The 23053-nt window shown below is 39.2% G+C and overlaps 1 protein-coding gene across 6 annotated transcripts in view; it reads right to left on the reverse strand.

Annotated features, from left to right (window-relative positions):
* Positions 1-19044: 19044 nt before the first annotated feature.
* The window catches only part of AIG1 (androgen induced 1), a 232399-nt gene continuing 228390 nt past the window's right edge, over positions 19045-23053 (reverse strand). For all 6 annotated transcript variants that reach the window (XM_036906830.2, XM_036906829.2, XM_036906828.2 and 3 more), the window contains one exon: positions 19045-19715. In XM_036906830.2, coding sequence (XP_036762725.2) covers positions 19688-19715 — 28 coding nt within the window. In that variant the 3' untranslated portion in view covers positions 19045-19687. The remainder of the gene's footprint in view (positions 19716-23053) is intronic.

A 23053-nucleotide genomic window follows, 5' to 3' on the forward strand; every position in this document is an offset into this window, starting at 1 on the left:
TGACGCGGGAGGCAGGCACGTCTGGGTGGCCGTCACCAGCGCATCTGTATGTTTAGTCTGGCAATGCCAGAGCGTACCAGCCTGGGTTCTGATCTTCACGTGGCTTGTCTGAACCATGGGCTGATGAATTCCTCCTCTTCCTTCCCTGCTTTGCTGCTGGATCAGCAGAGGATTCTCACTGTTCCCCTTGGATTTGGTCCTGAGAGCTGGAGATTGGCTATGGGAGGAGCAGAGGATACAGATCAGCTCCAGCACATGGACTTCGTTAGACCCCTGCTAGATGCCCTGAGCACAGTGAGCCTCTTTTTTTCCAGACCTTACTAATGGCCATGCCCAGAGAATGCTCTCTAAGGACCTCTTCTAATTGCTTAAGGAAGCTGACACCGATGACCTAGAGACTATGGAGGCTTATATTACAATGCAATATAACTCAGCTAAAATTTGTGTTTCTTATTCTTTTTTTCTTTATTAATATGTGAAATTATTAAAAATAAAATATTTGAGGGAAAATAATTTTTTCATCCTTGGGCCTTGGCTGATCCTTGCAGGCAACACAAAAGTTGAGGACATGGCTGTATGGGAGATTTGAAAAGGTGGCCCTGACTTGTGGGTGGTTAGATTGAACACCACCTAAAAGAGAAGGGTCATAGGAGCTGATGCGGTCAGTGGTTAACTGGCCCTGTAAGATGTCTAAGATCACGGGGCAGAGGTGGGCAACCTTAGGGCCCTCTCCACAATGATCTTATTAAAAGCTCATTCCAATTTTCCCTGTTGGTAGGATTCCCATAGCCATTAGGGCAAAAGGTTGAAACCCAGGCCAATTTCAAAATGTGTAGTCACAGACTTTGTCCTCTAAAATCTTGTGTAATTTCCCACTGTCTCTGAACTTTAAGGGTGAAGAATACAGTATGGGAATTGCTGTACATTAAGAATTACTGATTCCTTAATGTTAAACAAAAGTTCTGTACCCTTTATAGCATCTTGACCCCTTTGCCCAGTGTACACAAATTTCTCGTCTTCTACAATGGCTAATGCCTACAACACTGACCATTTTCTGAATTATGTTGTTGTTTATCTTCTCTTCAAGTTTTTTTTCTTTGATTAGATTCTGAGCTCCTGAAAGGCAGCAAATCCCTTCTGCTTCTAATTTGCCCTTTGGTTTGTTCCACATTGCAGTGAAAAAGTAGTGCTGGCTTCCATCTCTTGAGTTGAAGCTGGGGTCTCTCCTTGCATGTCTACACCAGCTGTCTGAGGAAGGGCATATTATCATCTCCACTTTCCAGATGAGAACACTGAGGCTTAGCTGGGTTAATAAGTTTCCTCAGCGGCGGATGGCAGAGCTGGGCATCAAAGCTGGCTGTCTGATCCTGCACGTGGATAGTCAGTGCCCTGTGCCTTGGGCGCTGGCCTTTCATTGCCTTTTTGTTCCAGTCACATTAACTTTCTTTCAGCTTTAGGAAGGTAAGCTTGGGAATTTGTCACAAAAGACAACGTTGTTGCTCTGTTCATTCCTGTCTTTTCTTGTCTAGGCTGTCCTTTATGGTTATTACTTTTCACTCACTGAAGGGACCATGGCTGGAACAGTGGCAGAAATGGGGCAATGCTGAAGGATCTTGGGGAGACCCTGAGTCCAGGGCTCTGTGGCAACTATCGTTATGTGAATCAACTAACAGTACCCAGACAACTTCACAGTACTTCTTCCGGTATCCTGGACCAATAATTTCCATTTCTTTTCCCATAGGGTGGGGGGCACAAAAGAATACTGTTCAAGGCTAGCAGGGGGCCTGGCAGAATCCCAGCTCCACTCTGTCCCCATGCCCACATCCTTGTCTCAGGGCCCCTCACCTGTCATTTCTCTAGATCAAAGGGATAAACCTTTTAGTGGTGGGGAATGCTTCCCACTTCCTGACTGGGTTATGACACCTGCTGTCTCAGAGGAGGACAAAGAATGAAAATTGTTGGTGATGTGGACAGGAATTAAGAGACAAGGCCGAAGGCTGATAAATGGGCAAAAATAATGAGTTGAGAAGCTGGCTTGCTAGAAAATGACCAGAAATCTGTGAGAGAAGGCGCCCCTGGAGAGGCTGCGGGTTGGCCTCCACCCGGGAGAGGGGGTCCAGTGAGGGAGGTGAACAGTCACAGCCACTTAATACAGGATCCATACCAGGGCCTTCCCCGAGTTATTTTCCCTGTATTCATTCGCCTTTGAAATGTAATGTTGGATCCATACAAAAGTATATGTACATATCCCAGATTATTTTTAAGCAGTTAGACTTTCATGTTCAAATAAAGTGTGAGAAAGCTCACAGTAGGTAAAATAGGTTCCACTGCCGGGTGCGCATGCAAGGAGAGATACGCCTTTGCCTGAAGTGTGGGATTGATAGCTTTTCCCTTTCCTGCTTGAAAGAGTAACTTTTTTAAACCTTTTGCTACACTGCAGATAAAAAAAAATTTTTTAGGGGAGTGAGCAGCTTTCCCCCATTTGCAGGGCTTACATCCACATCCCTGCACAGCTGAATTGGGAAGAGGCTTTATGCTCCGGTCCTCCTGCAGGGGAACAGTTTTTTCTCCTAGTCGTAGTCTCAATTGATGTTAAAACAATAGAATGCTCCATGCCCCAAATAGCTCTCCTTTTAAATTAGATTTTGTAGCAAGAAGTTAACTTAGGGAAATGGCCTTGGCAAAAATTAAACAGCTCCAAAACTTTAAAGGGCATCTGTCAAGGGCATAAGCCTAAAGGAACCTGGCTAGGGGTGGGTGCAGTCCCGCCCGCTGGGAGATGTTGCCTCGTGGATAGCAACCCTAGAGTTTCCTGTGCCTATTATTTGAATTTCTTCCCTGTTCTCTGGGACTCTTTGCCCCAGCCAACAACAAGGATGGAGGCACACAGGAACCTGAGGTCAGGAATGTCAGATCCTTGTCCTCTGTGTGCAGAAATCCTCAGCCCAATCATGACACGGGAGCGGTCCTGGAGAAGAGGCCGTTGGGCGTCACTGGTCGCAGTCGTGAGCCCATGGAGAGCCTCTGAGCCGGAGAAGGGAAGAAACCTGGAGAAAGACTGAGAGAGGTTCCCACACGGGGGGCCATGCAGCCTGCTCCCCAGGTGCAGCTAGTCACTGGCGAGGTAGAGGAGGGTCGAGAATCATCACGGAATGTGGAGGTTGCTCAAGTGGAGGCAGCCCACGCCTTGATTTGGTCTGGAATTTAGTCATAATGCAGGGTATTTGTTTCCCTTTCTAATGGGAATTGTGGAAATAGAATTTAAAGGATCTCTGTATTCATAGGGCACAAACCACACAAATGACACAGCACATGTGTGTGAAGTTGCACATTTTATTAATTCGGACTACTACTACTAAATCCATTTGATTGTGTTTGAGAGAAAAGTAAATTTTCTTCGTACTCTCTCCATTGAAAACTGTATCACAAAAGCAAACAGTATGGGTCAAAAAAAAAAAAGGCAAAGAAAAAGCAGCATACAATTAATGAATATTTGTTACTTCCCTGAATTTCTTGTCTGTGTGGTATTTGTCAGCTTTGTAAAATTAGTGATTTGTTGCGAAGAGGTGTTTGTGTTTGTACCTAATTTTTAGTGTGTAATTTTGTATTGTGTTCTTTTCTTAATGAGGCCTCCCTGTTTCATCTGCTATACCACAAAACTATTTGCTCCTGATTCAGTTCCAGAAAAAAAAAGAAAAAAAAAAGAATGGCAACCTTTGTCCATTGAATACATGTCTCAAAAATACGCTCACGAATTAAAACAACACTCAAAATTGCACTCACTATACAAAATAAATATTGGTTTGTTGTTAGTAAAAACAATACTAATTTTTTTTCTTATTTTACTAAGTGCAGTTTCCCTCAATGAAATTAGCTGTTCTTTCTAGGAGGCGGTGTGGTGTGGAGAAGGAGATGTTGTCTAGCCTCAGATAGGAAACCAGCTACATCCTTGCACTGCCCAGCAGCGGGCCCTTGAGGATATACCACTGGTCTTCCCTGAGCTGAAGTTCTGCCCTCCGTTCTGGGATGACAACACTCACATCCTTGTGAACCAGTCCACTACCAGGGGCAGGCCTCTCTCTACTTCACAAGACCCTGTCACCCAGGCTCCTCTGCCAGACACAAAATGCCTTCATGGCTGAGTATTTGATTTTGTCAAATGGTTTTCCTGTGTCTGTTTAGATTATCACCACAGTTTTCTCTTCTATTCAGCTAACATAGTGAATTGATTGATTTTTATAATGTTAAACAAACTTTATATTATTGGGATAAATCCCACTTGTTCATGGTGCATTAACTTTTTTATATATTGCTGGCTTCAACTTGTTAATGATTTGTTAGGGATTTTTGTGTTTCTGACCTTGAGGGATACGTTCTGTAGGTTTCTTTTCTGTGTGATGTATTTAGTTTTGATATTAGCAAGAAAGCCCCTAGGGAGTGTGTGGGCTCCAGGCAAATAATTTTTGGCAAGCTTTTGCATATATAAATAATTTGATTAAAAATATATTATAAAAACTGTGGGCCTTGTGAGGTATAGTGAAGATTTAGAATAAATTAGTAGAAAAGAGGTATTTATGTATTTGTTTATTGTTTAATTAGTGCACAAGAAGTTTCTTTGTAGTATCCATCTTTTCCTACTTAGGACCAGAAACCATTTCTTACAGTTCCTTATCATCAAATGCATCATTTCTGGTTTATTTCCTATCTTCCATCTAGAGAAAATGAAGCAATGCTCTTATTACTCATAAAGCCAGAAACTGTTTGCATTGGAACAACAGAGATTTTCCCTCTGCAATTCTCTCCTACCATTTACTTAATGCTGATTACGTTACTCATGATGACACATCACCCATCTGCCACCCATGATTATTGGCTTCCAATGAGATGCAGAAAAAGTTGTTCATATGTTTTGTTGATGATGACCATGAATGTAAGTCACATGCCCAAAGACATGTGAATGACATTCTGTTTTCTGGTCATGTTAAATTTGCTGTTTGGAATTTTATAGCATAAATATAGAAGTCTTTAGGCTATAATCAGTGCATTTCTAGAAGATGACCTTTCGCAATGTTGACCACACTTCTGCATTCTACACACTACCACTAGCAGGGAGAAGATGTGAGGGGGTTCTGGGTAGAGCAAGAAAGGCTATTCTAGTTGTCCAAGGAATGTTCCACCTCATCTGGCGTGACTTAAAACAATCCTAGGGTAGGGTGAGCACAGCAGAGGCAAGAGGGAACATCAGTTAGAGGTGTAATGGGTGTTGCAAAGCAACGATCTCAAAAGCCCCAAAAGAGATAAGCGCAACCACTTCCAGAGGACTGCCTGACACATCCATGGAGCCTGCAGAAGGAGTTGGGTGATCAGCCTGGATGTTGGACGTGGAGGTATATGGGGTAAAGCATTCTTGCCACCACAGAGATCTTCAGGGGCCGTGATCATGGGCAGCACTTCAGTCAGAATGTAGATGGATAAGACTCAAAGCACGGGTCCAAATATATGACTAAAACCCAGGGGTTGACAGTGACCTCTTAGTATCAAAGGAACCTAAACTTGCCGTGTCTGACATAAATAAATATTGCTCAAAATCAGCATGTAAGTAGCACTCTGGAGGCCCATTCTGCCATGATCCCACAAAAGCAATATTGTGCTGGCAAGAGGGAGAAATTTGCTTTCCAGGCCTCCTTCCTGGAACTGGAACCTTGCAGGGGTCCTGGGATGACCCCATAGGTATGAATCCCTGAACAAATCGGGGCATATGACTGAGTTCCAGGTGAGGATTACCAGGTCACAGAAGGGAGATAATGGGAGCAGGGCCCATGAGGGTCCCAGTCCAAGCTTAAGGCACTCTACCCAGAAGGCATTGCGAGCCTCAACTGATCCCAGGCATCAGAGGGAGACTTAGAAAATCTTGGAGAAGCCACTTTTTTTTCTTAGAAAAAACTGTGGAGCTTCCTGAAGCACAGAGGCCCTGCTTGCTTGGGTCTAAGGGCAGTACTGGGTATCAGATGATATTGGCTTCATAGAATGAGTTGGGAAGTGTTCCTCCCTCCTCTATAGTCTACAAGCTTTCATGAAGGATTGCTGTTATTCCTTCTTTTGATGTTTTTTCCCCCAAATTTTTTCAAGATATAATTAACATATAATGTTGTGTTAAAGGTATAAAACAATGATGATTTGCTATATGTTGGATTGTGAAATGATTAGCACTAGTTAACATCCATCACCTAATATAGTTATGAATATTTTTTTCTTATAATAAGAACTTTAAAGATCTACTCTCTTAGCAACTTTCAAATATACAGTAGGGTATTGTTAACTATAGTCTCCATGCTGTGCATTACATCCCCAGGACTTAATGTATCTTGTAACTGGAACTTTGTTCTCTGACCCCCTTCACCCTTTAGCCCCACCCTGACCCCCTGTCTCTGGTAAATACTTTGTAAGCATCTTCCTCAAAGTGGGACTTGGTATTATTTCTTCTTTAAATGTAAGACATTTATAGAATTTAACAGTGAAGCTATCTGGCACTGGAGTTATCTTTGTGAGAATTAAATTAGGAATTAAATTTATTATATTTATGTAGGATATTCAGGTTTTCTATTTTGTCTTGAGTCCATTTTGGTAATTTTTCCTTTTCAAGAAATTTGTCTGTTTAATCAAGTTAAATTATTGGCATAAACTTGTTCATAGTATTCTTTTATAACCCTTTTAGAAATGCTTGTAGCATTTTTAGTGTAGTATAGGATTCCTCCTCTTTTGTTTCTGACATTGGCAAATATTTGTTCTCTTTTTTCTCTTGATCAGTTTAGCTAGAAGTTTATCAATTTTATTGATATTTTCAAAATACCAGCTTTTGGTTTCACTGATTTTCTCTATTCATTTTTTATTTCATTCATTTCTGATTTTATTCTTATGACCTCCTTTTATCTTTGACTTCAGTTGTTTTTCCCCCTACCTCTTAAGGTAGAAGCTTAGAGCATTGATTTTAGACATTTTTTTTGCTAAAATAAGTATCTATAGCTATTACATTTCCTTGTAGGCATTATTTTAGTTGCAACACACAAATTTTGATATGTTGAAATTTTAAGTTTCACTTAGTTCAATTTAATCCTGGTGTAGCTGAAGAAAATATTTAGTATAATTTAAATTCTTTTAAATATTTAAGACATTTCATGACTCACCTTAAATATTTGAGACTTATATATGAGATTCTTATACTGAGAATTAATGTATGTCCATGTGCACTTGAAAAGAATGTATATTCTGAAATTGTTAGGTGGAATGTTCCCAAATGTCAATTATGTTAGGTGGCTGATAGTGTTAAGTTCCTATATCTTACTGATATCTTGCCTAATTCTTCCATCAATTACTGAGAGACGACTACTGAAATATCCAATTACAATGATGGATGTGTCTATTTCTCTTTCAAAACTATTAGCTTTTTCCTTACATGTTTGAAACACTATCATTAGTTACTTGCACATTTATAATTGCTATGTCTTTTTGACTAATTAGCTCTTTTATCACTTTAACATGCTCTTCTTTATTCCTGATAACATTCTTTCTTGTGAAGTTTATTTTGTCTCTTATAAGTATAGCTACTCCAGCTTTCTAATGACCAGTGGTGCATGGTATATACTTCCAATCCTTTTACTTTTACCCTCTATCTTTATTTTTAAAATGAATTTCTTATAGGCAGAATATGGTTTGGTCTTGCTTTTTTAACTCAGCTAGAAGATTCTGTCCTCTACTGAAGTATTTAGATCATGTACATTTAATATAATTATTGAATGGTTGGGTTTAAATCTAAAATCTTATCATTAATTTTCTATATGTCCCATCTATTTTATGCTTTCTCCTTTCTCTTGCTTTCCACTAGATTCATTTCTGTAAACTTTATTGACAAATAATTCATGTATAATAAACTGCATTCTCTTAAAGTGTATAATTTGATGAGTTTTGATAGTTGTATACACATGTGAAATCACCACCACAGTCAAATACAGAACACTTTAACAATTGGGCATGTATAGTATTCCATTTTATCTCCACTATTGGTTTATTAGCTATAGCTATATCTCCCTTTTTTAGTACTTGCCTTAGGGTTTACAAATTGCATCTTTAACTTATGACAGTTTACCTTAAAAATATACCAATTTGTGAATTATGGAAGAAACAACAAAATTTCCTCCCATTCTTTGTGCTGTACGTTTCCATAGGTTTTACTCCTACATCTATTTTAAACATCACAATATATCATTTTGTTCTGCTTTAAACATGCATTATATTTTAAGGAGATTATAATATGAGAAAAGTGACTTATTTTACCTGCAAATTTGCAATCTTTAACATTCTCCGTTCTGTGTGGAGATCCAAGTCCCCATCTGATACCGTTTGGTTCTGCTTATACAGTGCAGATGTGGTGCTGATGGCAGATTGCCTCCACTTTTGTTTGTCTGACAAAAAAATCTTTATTTTCTCTTAATTTTTGAAATTTATTTTTCTGGTTATGTAACTCTAGGTTTATGATTACTTTCTTTCAGCACTTTAAACATATCATTCCATTTACTTGGGCTTGTAAAGTGTTTGGGCTTCCAAGAAGACTTCTATGGGTCTTCGTTTCTCTCTATATAATGTGTCTTTTTTCTATGGATACATTTAACATTTTTCATTGTCACTTCTTTTCGGTAATATGTTATTATTTCTTTTGATGTTATTTTTCTTTATTTTTATCCTGCATGGAATTTGTTGAGGTTAGATTTGTGGTTTTATAGTTTTTAACAGATTTGGAAATTTTTCTGCCTTCCTCCCTATTTCTCTTCTTTTTATTTTAATAGTACTCCAATTGCTTATGAATTGTTCCACAGGTCACTAAGGCTGTGTTCATTTTTATTTCAGCATTTTATTCTCTGCTTCAGTTGGATTGTTTCTATTGCAATGTTTTCACATTCACTGATCGTTTCTCCCCTACAGTCTCTAATCTTCTGTTAATCCCACTCAATGTATTTCTCATATCTAAAAGTTTTGTTTTCATTTTTTATATCTTCCATTTGTCTCCCAGTCATGTTAATTTTCCCTCTGCCTTCTTGACATGTGGAGTATATTTAGAATGTTTTAATGTCCTTGTCTGTTAATTTAATCTCTTTATCAATTTTTAGTCTGTTTCTATGGACTGACTTTTCCCATGGTTTTGGGTCAAATTCTCCTGCATCTTGGCATGTCTGGAAATCCTGACTAGATGCCAGGTGTGACAAATCTTGTCTTGAGTACTGGATTTTTTGGGTTTCCTTAAAGAACGCTGTGCTTTGTTCTATTAGCCATTTAAGTTTCTGAGGATCAGTTTAATAATTTTGAAGATTCTCTTAAGATTTAAAGGGTGGGTCTTGAATAACCTTCAGTAAGAACTGTGAATAGTACCTGACCCCCTAAGTGCCCTGTTTGTTCAGTGAGGCCTCTTTACTCTGACTAGTAGGAACATGAATTATTTCTGGTCTTGTGGGACCTCTTGAATTTATTTAGCTTACAGCTCCTCAGTAGTTGTTCTTTTGCTCAAATTGCAGAACTTCACACTATTTGTGTGGGGATTGCTATCCAGCCAAAGACTGGAGGGGATTCCATGCAGACTTCTGTAGCTCTTTATCTGCATAGCTTCTTCTGTTCCACAGATTCTAGTCACCCCTGCCTCCTTGAACTCTGGTTTCCTTAACTCAGTGGGGCTGCAGAGCTTGGTTTAGGACTTCCCTCCCCGTGCAATGGACTGGAAATGGCCTCCAGGCAGAAAGCCAAGGTGATCATAGGGCACACATGTTTTCCTTTTTATTTATTTTTTTATCCCTTTATTCAGGGATCATAGTCTTAAGAAGCTCTATTGACCAATGTCTGAAAATAGGTGTTTTTATTATATTTTACCAATAATTATTAGTTTACAGCTGTGGAGGAGATAACTCCAGACCCTCTTGCTTTCTCATGGCAGAAAGCAGAAATTCCCTAGACACATATACTTTCTTTCAACCTTGCCTTAATATTCCACGTTGACTTTAGAATAAATGTTGCAGATTGCTAGAATCTCTTACAAATGCAAAACCTTTATTCTTGGACTTCCTCCCCTCATCCTTACTATCCTCAGTTTTCAGAATCTTTTATACCAGAGTTTTAATTAGACTCTCAAAATCCATGTAGGGTCCTCCTGGATTATAAAAACTAGTGCCAGGGAAGTACATTTTTCTGATAATATTCCTTTCTCTTAAAAAAAAAAAAAAGCAGTTCCTGTATGGTGACCTCCAATAAGTTCTTCACAATGGCATAAAGGGCATATCAAAGTGTGGGCAAAGGGTCTGTTTGTGTTTATACAGAGGATCAAAGTCTAATTTGGCTACCCAGAAAATGAACTAAGATACGATATGAAAGAGAACTTCCAACATCAGCACTCTCTGGAAGACTCATGCCAGAAGATGATCATCAAAAAACTTCAACAAAGATCCTGGCGCTGTTGCAGTTGTAGCTGCATTCATCCCACTGGTTCCTGGACTTGCCATGGGAATGAGGAAGAAGATATCTAAGCTGGCCTGTGCATACAGTAAAACAACAAATTTGACTGGATCTATACTGTTGGAACTCAACCAAGAATTAGGAGAAGTGCAAGTTGCAGCGCTCCAAAATCTTGTGACTACAGACTATCTACTGTTAAAAGAACATATGGGATGTGAACAGTTCCCAGGAATGTGTTGTTTTAATTTGTCTGATTTTTCTCAGACTATTCAAATTCAGTTAGACAATATCCATCATATCATAGATAAGTTTTCACAAATGCCTAGGGTGCCTAACTGGTTTTCTTGGTTTTACTGTATATGGCTGGTAATTGTAGGTCTGCTTTGGTTATGTAACTGTATTTCTATTATGTTAATGTGTGCACACAATTTAATTAGTAGTTTAAAACTTATACATGCTAAAGTTACTCTACAAGAAGATATGTCAAAGATATAATCAATCTTCCCATGTTTTCTTCCGTCTGCTACTCCTATAGCTTTTCTTCTTCCTTCCTAATAACTACCCTTAAATAGAATTCGTGCCTCATATCGAATTTACCGAGAAACATAATTCTTCCAAGTGGTAAAGATACCTCAAGACAAATGCTGGGCATAAAAGCCACAGGGCATAAATCTGCAAAGAAGTAAAAAGCTAACCTTTTCAAACAATATTGCTTCTCTCTCACTTACCAACTTTACATTTCCCTGTATGGCCCTGAAAGATGACTGGTTAGCCAGAGACGGGTAAGATTCCTCAAGGGAGGAACAACCTAAGACAGGCACAGTCGCAGGGGGGCCATCAGGTGAGAAATTGGGGATCAACAGAGGTGAGGCTTAGAACCTCACCCCCCCTGTTTTGAGAGAAATCTTCTGCATCCGTGGATGTTTTGTTGCCCTTGCCTAGCTTGGATTAACACATAGTCTACAGGCACACACCTGATCATCTACATTTGCTCTCTTACAGCACTAAACTATGTTTTCTACCTTTATCTTGCATCTACCTACCACTTCAGCATTTTATTAAAAAAAATAATAATAATAATAATAAGGGAGAAATGTGGGATTCACATATAAATCAAGTATAAAAATCAAACGAATATTCATATTTGACCTGATTGTCTATAGTTCATAATGCGTGATCAAAACCGAAAGTTTCTGTGATGACTGCCCTTGCACTGTTCACCATGTAAGAACTTATTCACTATGTAAGAATTTGTTCACCAGGTAAGAACTTGTTCGTTATGCTTCAGAAGATTGGTGACTGATGAGAATTAGACTTGGGGTGGATTAATGATTGCGCATTGAGTCCCCTATACAGAATTTTATTGTTGTTAACAACCATTTGATCAATAAATATGAGAGATGCCCTCTCAAAAAAAAAAAACTAGTGCCAGGATTATACTCTCAAACTGAGCCAGTTTAAACAGAAATTTCACTTCTTAGAGACACAATGTTATTGGGAATGTCTTTGAAAAACCATTTTGCAATATAAAAATTCCAAAATTATTGATAACCAAAAACAAAATCTCTGATTTGAAAAGATATATACACCGCTATGCTTATTGCTGCATTATTTACAATAGCTCCAATATAGAAGCAACCTGTCTATCAACAGATGAATGGATAAAGATGTGGTACCTACACATAATGGAATATTATTCAGGCATAGAAAAAGAAATCCTGCTATTTGCAACAACATGGATGGATCTAGAGGCTATTATGCTTTCTAAAATAAGTGAGGCAGAGAAATACAAATACAATAGGATTTCACTTATTTGTGGATTATACAAAGCAAAACAGTATGAATAAAACAGCAGTAGACTTGCAGACACCGGGAAGTGACTAGTAGTTCCCAAGGGGGAGGCCCTGGGATGGTTTGGTAGGGAGTGTGAAGGAGATAAAGGGGGCAGAGAAATTCTCAATCATAATATAAGTTGGTCACGAGTAGTAGTACAGTATGGAGACTACGGTCAGTGATTGTGTAACACCTTTCTGTGTTGACAGATAGTGACCTCACTGGGGGTAGGGGGTGAGGATTTAATGATAGTGGTAACCATTGAACCACTGTGTTGGATATTTGAAACCAATATAATATTGTATATCAACAATACTTCAATAAAAAAATAATTTTAAAAATGCATAAAAAAGAAAATGTGGGTTTCTGCTTGAATTTTCATAAAAAGTATACATCAGTAAGGAGAGGGGTCAATTGAGTCAATGTGGGTAGAGAAATACACAAAGACTTTTCACGGAATACCTTTTTATATTGTTTTGATTTTTGAATCACCTGAATATGTAACTGATTCAAAAATTTTAAAATAACAAATGGTTCAGAGAACAAGGGCTGTGAGTGGGAGCAGATGAATCCCCAGTTAAATAAAAATTAAAAAACAAACAAAAAACAAAATTAATGATGACCATAATGAAAATTTATACAGAGAGAAGCAGTGATGAGGAGGTGATGAGGGACATTTGTGCTTCCCTGCAACTGCCAGCTGGAGTCCATGGTTCATGATAAAACTTGCCAAGTATCTTACCTTTTAAATTCAGAGAAATGCCTTCTTAATGCCAGTCCTAACCCTGTGAGGTTTGCTAACAGAAGGCATCCAGCAGAACCAGTTTCTTACACCCCACTCCTTGGTCTTTAAGGACTAGATGAAACAGGGGGGTCAAGGATATGAGACCTTTGAAGGAAGGTTCCTAAGATATGAACAATGCCTTTTCCCTCCCCTTCCCGTGCTGGAGAGCCTGGGAGGAAGGGAGCTCGAAAGTTTCTGTTTGTTGCACTCTCTTCTGTTGAAATCTGTTTCCCAAACTCCCTCCACCCCTGGTAAGAGCAGTGGGCTTGGGGTAGGGTTGTGAGTCACTGAGCGTAAAGAGCATTTGGCACTGTTGATGATGGAGCTGAAGAGAGAGTGCCCCTGGGCAGCCTGTGTTCCCACCCTGATCAGTGCATGCCACGGAGGGTAGCTGGGCTTGCCAGAAGCAGAGACTTTTGGGTGGATTGCTTGTCGCCTTCATAATAAGGAGGAGGAAGGCAGAGGAACTGTGCAAGGGTGGGCCCTCACGGCACTCTCTAAAGAGCTAATAATTTCATCCCCAGTCAAACACCAGAGCCAACACTTGATTCCAGTCCCTGGGTGCTGGACTGCAGCAGAGAGGGGCCTCGCCAGCTCTGATGTCATTTGCTATGTAAGCATTGGTCATTTCCCCTCTTCCCCAGGCACAGGGTGAGAGAGAGGGAGAGGGAGAAGGAGTTTTGACAATTTGGATTTCAAAAATCACAGGATTAAATATTGAACCTGAATGAGATGAAGAAAGATGTCTGGCCTACACCAGATGTAGGGCTGAGGGCCCAGAACATTGAGTGCTACTTAAAAATACATGGATTTCATTCTTGCACATATCTATGTTAAGACTCTTCTATTAAATTTATCAATATGCTTGTGCATGTATGTAAAACCAGAGATAGCATCAAAAAAAGTTTTTATATTGTATTTGATTTACTGCATGGATGGATTTGATGGAGGCTTGAAATTGTTTTGTTTTCAATGCAGCTTGGACATAAGATGCCTACCTTTCTGGGAAAATCTCTCTGTAACAAGTATAGGCATTTGTTAGTACTTCGAAATTTTTTGAATTGTACTTGAAATTAAGGCCATCTGTCTCAAACATTTTCCTTGATTAGCTGATAAGTAGGTATGGAAGTGTCCCAAAGTCTTTGAATGTTTTTGTGGGGACTTCGTCAATGATCCTTAGCACTTCCATTTCAATGACTCAGGTGAGTGTGAATGACTTTGACCTGTTTATCAGCACTGGATAATTGGTTTGACTTAGTGAAGGACCACAGGGTTGGTCATGCAATTATTAGAAAGTCACAAATATGAGTTTTAGATATTACCATGTAGCTATTACTCTGTATGTGTGTGTTTTCGCATACTATAAGAATAGCCCGCATAAATATGTAAGAATGTTAAGTGATGATATGTATTAGTTTCCTATTGCTGTTGTGAACATAAATGACCACAAACTTGGTTGCTTAAATCTCAGATTTATTACCTAACAATTCTGGAGGTCAGAAGTCCTCAAATCAAGGGATCAGTGGGTAGGCTTCCTTCTGAGGCTGTAGTGAATGATGTCCTTGCCTTTTCAAGCTTCTAGAGGCCACCTCCAATCCTTGGCTCATGGCCCCTTCCTTCCATCAATCCAACTTCTGTACCACGGTCCCATTTCTTCCTCTCACCATGACTTCTTGCCTCCCTCTTAAAAGGACCCTTATGAAATTACACTGGGTACACTGGATAATCCAGGGCAACCCCCGCATCTCAAAATCCTTGAATTAATCACATCTTAAAGCCCCTTTGCCAGAAAAGGTAACCCATTCAACGGTTCTAGTAATTCAGATATAGATGTCTTTAGGGGCTGTTACACCACATCATATTAACTAAAAAAGCAAGAAATAGTAAGATCTCAGGGACTTCTAAAATGCTGACCTCCAATAGTTCATTTCTGATCCTGACTTCCTATCTATTGCCCTCATTTCTTGATACATCTGTTTTCCCACTTTATCAAGCCTGCCAATCTCTGGGCCATTTTATTGTGTCCCAGTGTTGGTCCTCTGTATTTCTTTCTCAGTTCATTTTAGGCCCATGCATCATCCTTCCAACCACTCTTGCCAGTACCCTTAATTCTCACCTGCTTGTGGTACCTACTCTTCTAAACTAACCTTTCAACTTCTTTACTCTGCCTGGCTGTTGAGGTCATGGAGGAAACGTCAAAATGGTCCTTGTTATCACCATGGTAAATTCAGGATCACCAACCCTCTCCCAGGCCTTCAGTTAGGGTAGGAGGGCTTCTATGTTTTCAGTCTATGGCCCTCTTCTCAGGGTATATGACAAACTCCACCCTACCCTCTGTTCCTTCACTCTCTCCAGGCAATTCTTTGAGGGAAAAAATTTACCATCACCAAAGCCATCAAAAAGAAGTCCATGAACTTGGTCTTTTGTCCTGTAAATTACCTGCAAGGGCATGTGTCTCTTTCTCCTTCATTCCTGTGACGGTGGGATAGGTGTTCCCTTCTAAGTCTAACTCAGAATAGTCACAAACCAAGATACTCATGTTTGATTCATATGTCCCTCAGAGCCTGTGTTCTGTAGGTGTAAGTTCTGTTTTGAAGCAGTATTCAGTAATTGCTATCACTACTTCATTACCATACTAATGCCAGTAACTCCTCAATTCTCTGGATTCTAGATTCTGTCCCTGCAATTTCACTGAAATAGACCTTGACTTACATACAGAAAAATCTAAAGTCAGGTTCTTCATCAAACCCCAGCCCTGCTTATTTCTCTTCCAGGTTTCTTATTTAAGGAAGTGGTGCTATCATCATCTTGATCACATCTTAGATGGCTTTCTCTCAGTGACTTCATAGTGTGTCAGCTACCAGACCTGTAGATGCAATTTCCTAATACATACACTATATATATATATATATAATACTCCACTTGCTCATGTGCAATATATTAAATAATATTTAACTTCCTAATATACTATACATAAATATATGTACATAAAGGTATACACATGTGCATCTATTTACGTATAATAAATACATACTTTTTCAGTATCTCTATTATAGGGTCTATATTTTATGATATTTTCTTTATATCTTTTTTTTTACATTTCATTATTTAATCTATCTGAAGGTGTATGTGTGTTTATTGTGTATGTGTGTTTAAGGGAGGAATCCAGCTTTTTCTTTTTTACCAAATAGCTATTCATTTGTTGCAATGCATTCAATCATATATATGCCCTTACTGATTTGAAATACTTTCTTTATTATTTACTAAATTTATACATGTACTAGGGCCTGTTGCTGGGTTTGTTTTCTATTTTGTTGACTTTCCTCTCTATTCTTGAGCCATACCGCACTTTTAATGATTGCATTTTTATAATTTTCTAACAGCACAAATATGCTTTAATTACTTGTCTTCTTCAAGATTTTTAGTTATTTTTACTTCTTTATTTATCAGTTAAATTAAAAAAATAAGTTGGTACATTTTGAATGGAGTAATATATTATAAATTATGTGGAAGAAGAAATGTCTTTGTTAAGAATGGAGTCTTCTTTTCCAGAATTTAGTATACCTTTCCATTTTATTTGTCTTTTAAAAAGGTCTCTAAGGAGAAAAACATACATTGCTTTGTTATGAAAAAATATTATTTTATTACAGTATTAGATTTATGTTGCCAGCCTTTTATTTAATAGGTGAAAGTTCTGCGGGAACTTTCTAAACCAAAGGGAGAAATTGCTGGTAATTTTTTCTCACCACACTGCAGTAGGTAGAGTCATCCCAGTAGATTCTGCTTCAAGGCAAGTAGAGTTTCTGTGATGGGTTAATGGGTGCATCAGCCTCACCAGGGCAGGGTGGGCCTGTCCATTCCACGCACCTCGAGAGACAGGCCTGAGCATTCTGCAGGAAGTGTGGCCAGGGCTCCCAAAACAAAAATGATGCAGCAGGAGAAAGCCCCAGATCTGACCACATAATTATATTTCAAATATAGCAGCATTGCATAAATCCAAACTGCTGCAATATAAGTGAATTGAATCAACTTTATATCTACAGCCCAAGTGTCAACTTCTTTGGGTATCAGTTTGGTGGCTAAAGTAGGAAATCATTATTTGCTGAAGGGGATGGGTATTCGTAGGGTCCCAGGGGAATTGTCCCAGAAAATCTTTAACAATATTCCATGCTTTGAGATTTTTTCTTCTGAGGGTCATCTGGTGAAACGATTTCCTTTTAAATGGTAGCTTTGCTCCTTACCTTCTTTTTCTTGCATTTAATTTTCTTTTCCATTAATAGTTTCAGGTTTATGCTTACATAAACCTTTTTCACTACAGATGAAAATATACCTTCTTTGATGTTAGACTTAATGTTCCCAAACACCTCAGAAAAATAACAATAACACTGTTGTGGACATCTTTATTTTATTTCTGACCTTGAAAGGGAAATGCCTTTGATGTTTGAGATGACTATTCCTTTTCATGATATGGGGCATTGTTATATTACTAATGGTATTATCAGAAATAGATGTTAAATTTTCTCAGATGCCTGAGTGCAACTATGGAAAGAATCATGACGTGTTCTTTTGTCATGGCTCCTTACTAAGGTTTCACTTTCTGCAGTTGCCCAAGGTCAACCAAGGTCTGGAAGCAGATGATCCTCTTCTGCTATGTTGTCAGAAGGTGAATAGTGACCTAACAGTATGTCACAGTGCCTACGTCATTCACCTCACTTCCTCTCATCAGGTATTTTGTCATCTTATGTCATCTCGGGAGGAATGGGTACAGGACAGTAAGATGTTTGGAGAGAGAGAGAGAGACCACATTCACATGACTTTTAGTACAGGATATTATGATAATTATTCCATTGTATTTTTATTGTTGCTAATCTCTTACTGTGCCACATTTACATATTAAAAGTTACTGTACATATATATATATATAGGAAAAAACAGTATATGTAGGGTTCAGTACTATGCATGGTTTTAGGCATCTCCTGGGGGTTTTGGAATATATCCCCTGCACATAAGGGGAGGCTATTGTACTGAGATAATGTTTTTAATAGAAATCCCAGTATTAAGCCATCCTTGAATTTTTGGGATAAACCTTATCTAGTTTTGAAAAATTATGTACATAATTTTAATTTACATTGCTAATATTTTAGCAAGTGAATTTTTTTTGCTATGTTGGCTTTGTTTTGAATGTTATATTAACTCTGAAAAATAATTTGAAAAGTGCTTCCTTATTTTGTAATCTTGGAACAATTTAAATACATGAGAATTGTTATTTGAAAATTTTCAAGAACTAGCTCATAAAACTCTTTGGTTAAAACTCCTTTTTTGAAGATAATGATTTGAATGTTAAAACAATGTCTTTCATGAATACCAGTCTATTACAGCTTTCTTATTCTTATTGAATCAATTTTTCCTTGAAAATAGCATATTTCATTGGGCTCTATGAATTTCTTGCCCTAGAGCTACAAAAAATGTTTTTGTAATTAAAAATTGGCTTCACATCTGTACTTATATGCCAAATATTTGTTTTTTCCCTTCTCACTTATTAGAAGTTTGTATATTTTAATGCTATTTCTATAGATGAGATAATATATTTATTACTTAATTATCAATTTCTCTATTATTTTCCTGCTGCCTTCATTTCTGCTCTTATTTTTATTAGCTCCTTCCTTACATTTCTCTATGATTTATTTTTTACATGTTTTTTACAGCATATTCTGCATTAGTACTATTTAAAGAAAATTACCATTAAAGGCTTTGTAAATTAGCTTTTTATAAAAAAAATATTCTGTTTGGACTTATCAAAAAGATATACATTTTTAAAACCAGAAAATTATAAGAATCAGGTTTCACAAACCCATTTTCAACAGGTGGTGTAAACAAAATAAGGAGACCTAACCCATTGTTGTTAGGGTTTTGAGATGCACCAGACAGACATCAGATTAGGAGTTGTTTGGTCTTTATTAAAACTGTAGTTTGCATCTAGGAAAAGTTTCACAAGATTAAACCATGGGATACACACACACTGAGGGTTTTAACAAAATTGACGTGATTATTACTAACATTGCCTGTTTGGGGCAACTGTGTGACATTATCGCACTAGGAACATCCATCACGTTCTCTCTGGACTTACACACTGTGGCCCAGGTTCATTACTCCAGCCAGGTGTAGGACTAAAGACACAAATGCTGTGCTCTATGTCTCCCCTTTTGGTTTTCATGTATTTCTCAATAAGAAGCACAGTAGAATTTTATTCCTCCTTGATTAAATGGAATTACAATTGCAAAGATTAAAATTCAATGACTGATTTAGTTTTAAGAAGGGGCAAAATGATGTTATTATCAATGATGAATTTGGAAAGAATTCTTTAAAACACGATGAGGGGAAGTTATTTTGGAAACAACTGTATTCTATTCTTACATATATTTCTGTATAAAAGGTGTCCCCCTCTGAGGAGGGAGGTGGAAACAGATTCTACTGCTTTCTTGAAAGCTTCCTCTCGTGCACTGCCAATGCCCAGGGGTAACACATCTTCTGTGGTAGCTCAATCCAGCTTTTGCATTTCGATTTAGGTCTCATTCCAATTTAGGCTTCTCTTTCTCTTCTTCCATGCCTAGAAATACAGGCAATTACTTTATTTCAACATCAGAGTCAACTGTGAGCAGCTTTGCCAAAGCTGCTCAAAAAACCCCTCTCTTCTCCCCACACCTCCCTTCACCCCCTCCTGCATCCACCCCTTTTCTCCTAGCTAAGAAGGAAAGTCATTTACAGCCTTCTCCAGAAAGTTCCTTAGTGGCTTCTCTCTCCACCCTTTCCTCCCAATAAGCACACAACATCTCTGAGATGCACCCAGCTCTTAACAGTTCCTGGGAGTGCGGGCCCAAGTTAGTTCTGACTCACTGAGTTTGCACAGAAACCCCAACCAGATTGCTTTGTAACCAGCTTTTAGCAATAGGAGATGTGCAGCTCATGAGTTTCAAACAGACCTAATTTATTTTTATTTTAGTTCTGTGTTTTCCCAAGGCAAGGTCTCAGGATTTGCAAAAGTCAAGGTATTTTTTTTTAAAGCTCATAGAGCGTTTTAGCCATAAGAACTGTTTATTTCCATAAAGTCAAGTTCTCCCTTTATTTAATCCAATCCTGGTAGAACTATGTTTTTCTTCCTGAGAGACTCATGTGTACCAGATGGGTAAGACCTTTGCCTGTTGTCTGTAGTGAAGAGTTAGTTAATGATGTTTCATTTTCCTGCAGATGAAAATGTTCAAGTCATTCTTATGAGTTAAAGTTAAATCTGGCAAATTCTCCCCACTTATTTTTCTTTTGCTTCTAGCTAAAAAGTTTTTCTTCTAATACAAAATTCTGAGACTTTTTGCTGGAACAAAAGAGCCCCAAATATTGCTTTGTATGTATTTGTTTGCAAGCTCTCTGAGGGTAGAGCCCATAACTGTTTTCTTTTTTTCTGGATTATATCCGTTAGCACCTAACACAGTGTCTGTCTCATAGTAGGAGCTCAGTTAATCTTTATTGAATCAACTAATAAATAATGAACACAGGGAAGGCCTCAGAAGCTGGACTAGTGGGAAAGTAATGGAATAGGAACTGCACAATATACAACATTACAAAGCCTAAGTCTAGATGGTCATCTTGATAGGGCTTATGTCAGGAAGGACCCCCTCCTCCTGCTTCTCAGCTTCTAGTCCCAGCGGGGTCACAGCGGTGTTGGAGGAATGTGGGTAACATGCTCCGAACAGGTGTCCTTAGACAGTCTTTACGGTTGGGTTTTCATGACTAAGGAACTGGCAGAGCTCTGAAGCACTTTTTCCAAAGTACTTCTCAGAAATCATATTAGGGAAAACTTCACACTGAGGAGTCAGGAGATCTGAAGGGAGGAGGACTAGGGGTAAGGGGGAGAAGGCCAGGAGATGCCTTAGTTGTTGGGTAACCAAGGCAAAGACAGAAAAACACAGCACATATTCCGCTCTTGACTTGGGTGCCAGCTTCAGCCCATGTTCCCTCTCCTGTGAAGTGTCAGGAGCTAAGAACGACCTGCTTTTCTTTTTAAAGTTTATTTCCTCCTAAGTGTTCTCCTGCAGACCGTCTGACTTGGCAGCAATAGCGGAATCTTCAAAAGTGGGGGTGTAGACCAGGGGGGTTCATCGACCCAGACAGGGAAAACAGCTCCCCACCTACTTTAGTTTGGCAGCTTTGAGGTAGAGGGAAAAAATTAGACAGCTGTAAATAATATTCGGAAGAAGCAGAGGTATAATTTCCACACAAATAGCAGAAAGAAACCTGTCACAAAGTTGAGGCAGGATGCGCTTTTGGGAACACAGAGGAAGAGCTGATTGACTCCGAGAGAGCCAGTCACTCGTGGGTCCCCCCGGGCCGGAGAGGGGCTGGGCTGGAGGGCGCGCTGGGACGCTGCGGGCCTGGGTGGGCGGCGGGGAGGGTGAGTAAAGGCGGGGCTTCCGTCACGTGGGCCTGGTTCCGCGCTCCCTTCTCCTCTCCTGCCAGCTGCCTCTGCTCTCACCCCGACTTTTCTCTTTTGGAGACTTTCTTTTCTGGTTGCATAGAGTTTGATTTTAATAAGCCCTGTCACTTCAGGCAGACACTCTGGAATTGAGATACATTCTTAGCTTAAGTACAGAAATATTTCAGCTGTTATAGGTTGACTTGTGTCCCCTCTCTGCAAATTCATGTTGAGGTCCTGAACCCCCGAGTCCCAGAGTCTGAGAGAAGGCCAAGGGCACGGCCAGACAACCATTTGCTAAAGAAACCAGACATGTGACTCTTGGATCTGATTAACCGAATCAGTGGAAGCCAGGAAAGACCTGTGAGGGTCTGATGACTTGGACCCCCATGAATTGCACAGGAAGCCAGCAAAGTTTCTGAGAATCTTGTACCAGCAGAAACACTGCCAACCTGGACCCAAAGGGACAGAGACATGAACCTCCTTGCTTTTACAGAGTGGGCCTGCTGCCCAGGGACAAGGGGCAGAGCCACACCCCCTCCGGTACGTCCTGAGGACACAGCATTCAGCCAAAGAGGATTATTCTCAAACCTTTAAATCTAACTGCATTTGCCCTGCTAGCTTTCAGACTTGGTTGAGAACTGGGACCCCGTTTTCTCTGTGATTTCTCCCCTTTGGAAAGGGAATGTATGCTCGATGCCTGTCCCACCATGGTGTTCTGCAAGCAGGTAACTTTCTGTCTGGTTTCACAGGCTCATAACTGGAGAGCAATTTTGCTTCAGAATAAATCATACCCCGAGTCTTACCCACCTAAATCTAATGTGATTTAGATGATAGTTAAGATGAGATTTTGCACTTTTAAGAGTAGATACTGGGTCTACTTTGGGGCTGTTGGGAATGTATTTTGCATGAATGAAGGATATGACATTTGAGGAGGCAGAAGGCAGTGTGTTGTGGGCAGTATTGTGTCTCCCCAAAGCCCAGGACCTCAGAATGTGATTGTATTTGGAGACAGGGTCTTTACTAAGTTAAACCGAACTTCATCAGCATAGGTCCTAATCAAATATGAGTGATGTCTTTATAAAAAGGAGAAATTTGGAGACAAACTCATGTATAGGGGAGAATGGTGTGGGAACATGTAAACAGCCATGGACAAGCGGAAGAAAGAGGCCTGGAAACAGATCCCTCCCCTTACAGTCCTCTGAAGGAGCCAATCCTGCCAAGACCTGGATTTTGGGCTGCTGGGCTCTGGAACTGTGAGACGTTATATTTCTACGGCTTAAGCCACCCAGCGGGTGGTACCCATAGCAGACCTTGCAAACCAATACATCACAAGGTCAGCTTGAGTTGCTTCTTTTTAAAAAGAGCAAATGTTTAAATATTAATTTAGCCATTCTTAAGGTCTTTTTGTTCACAGCCCATATCAGGTTGGTCTATTTTATTATGTTGTAAGCTAGGTCCATGGTTCTGCGTGAAGCTTC

This window comes from Manis pentadactyla, chromosome 12, assembly GCF_030020395.1.
Source record: "Manis pentadactyla isolate mManPen7 chromosome 12, mManPen7.hap1, whole genome shotgun sequence".
Taxonomy (NCBI): Eukaryota; Metazoa; Chordata; class Mammalia; order Pholidota; family Manidae; genus Manis; species Manis pentadactyla.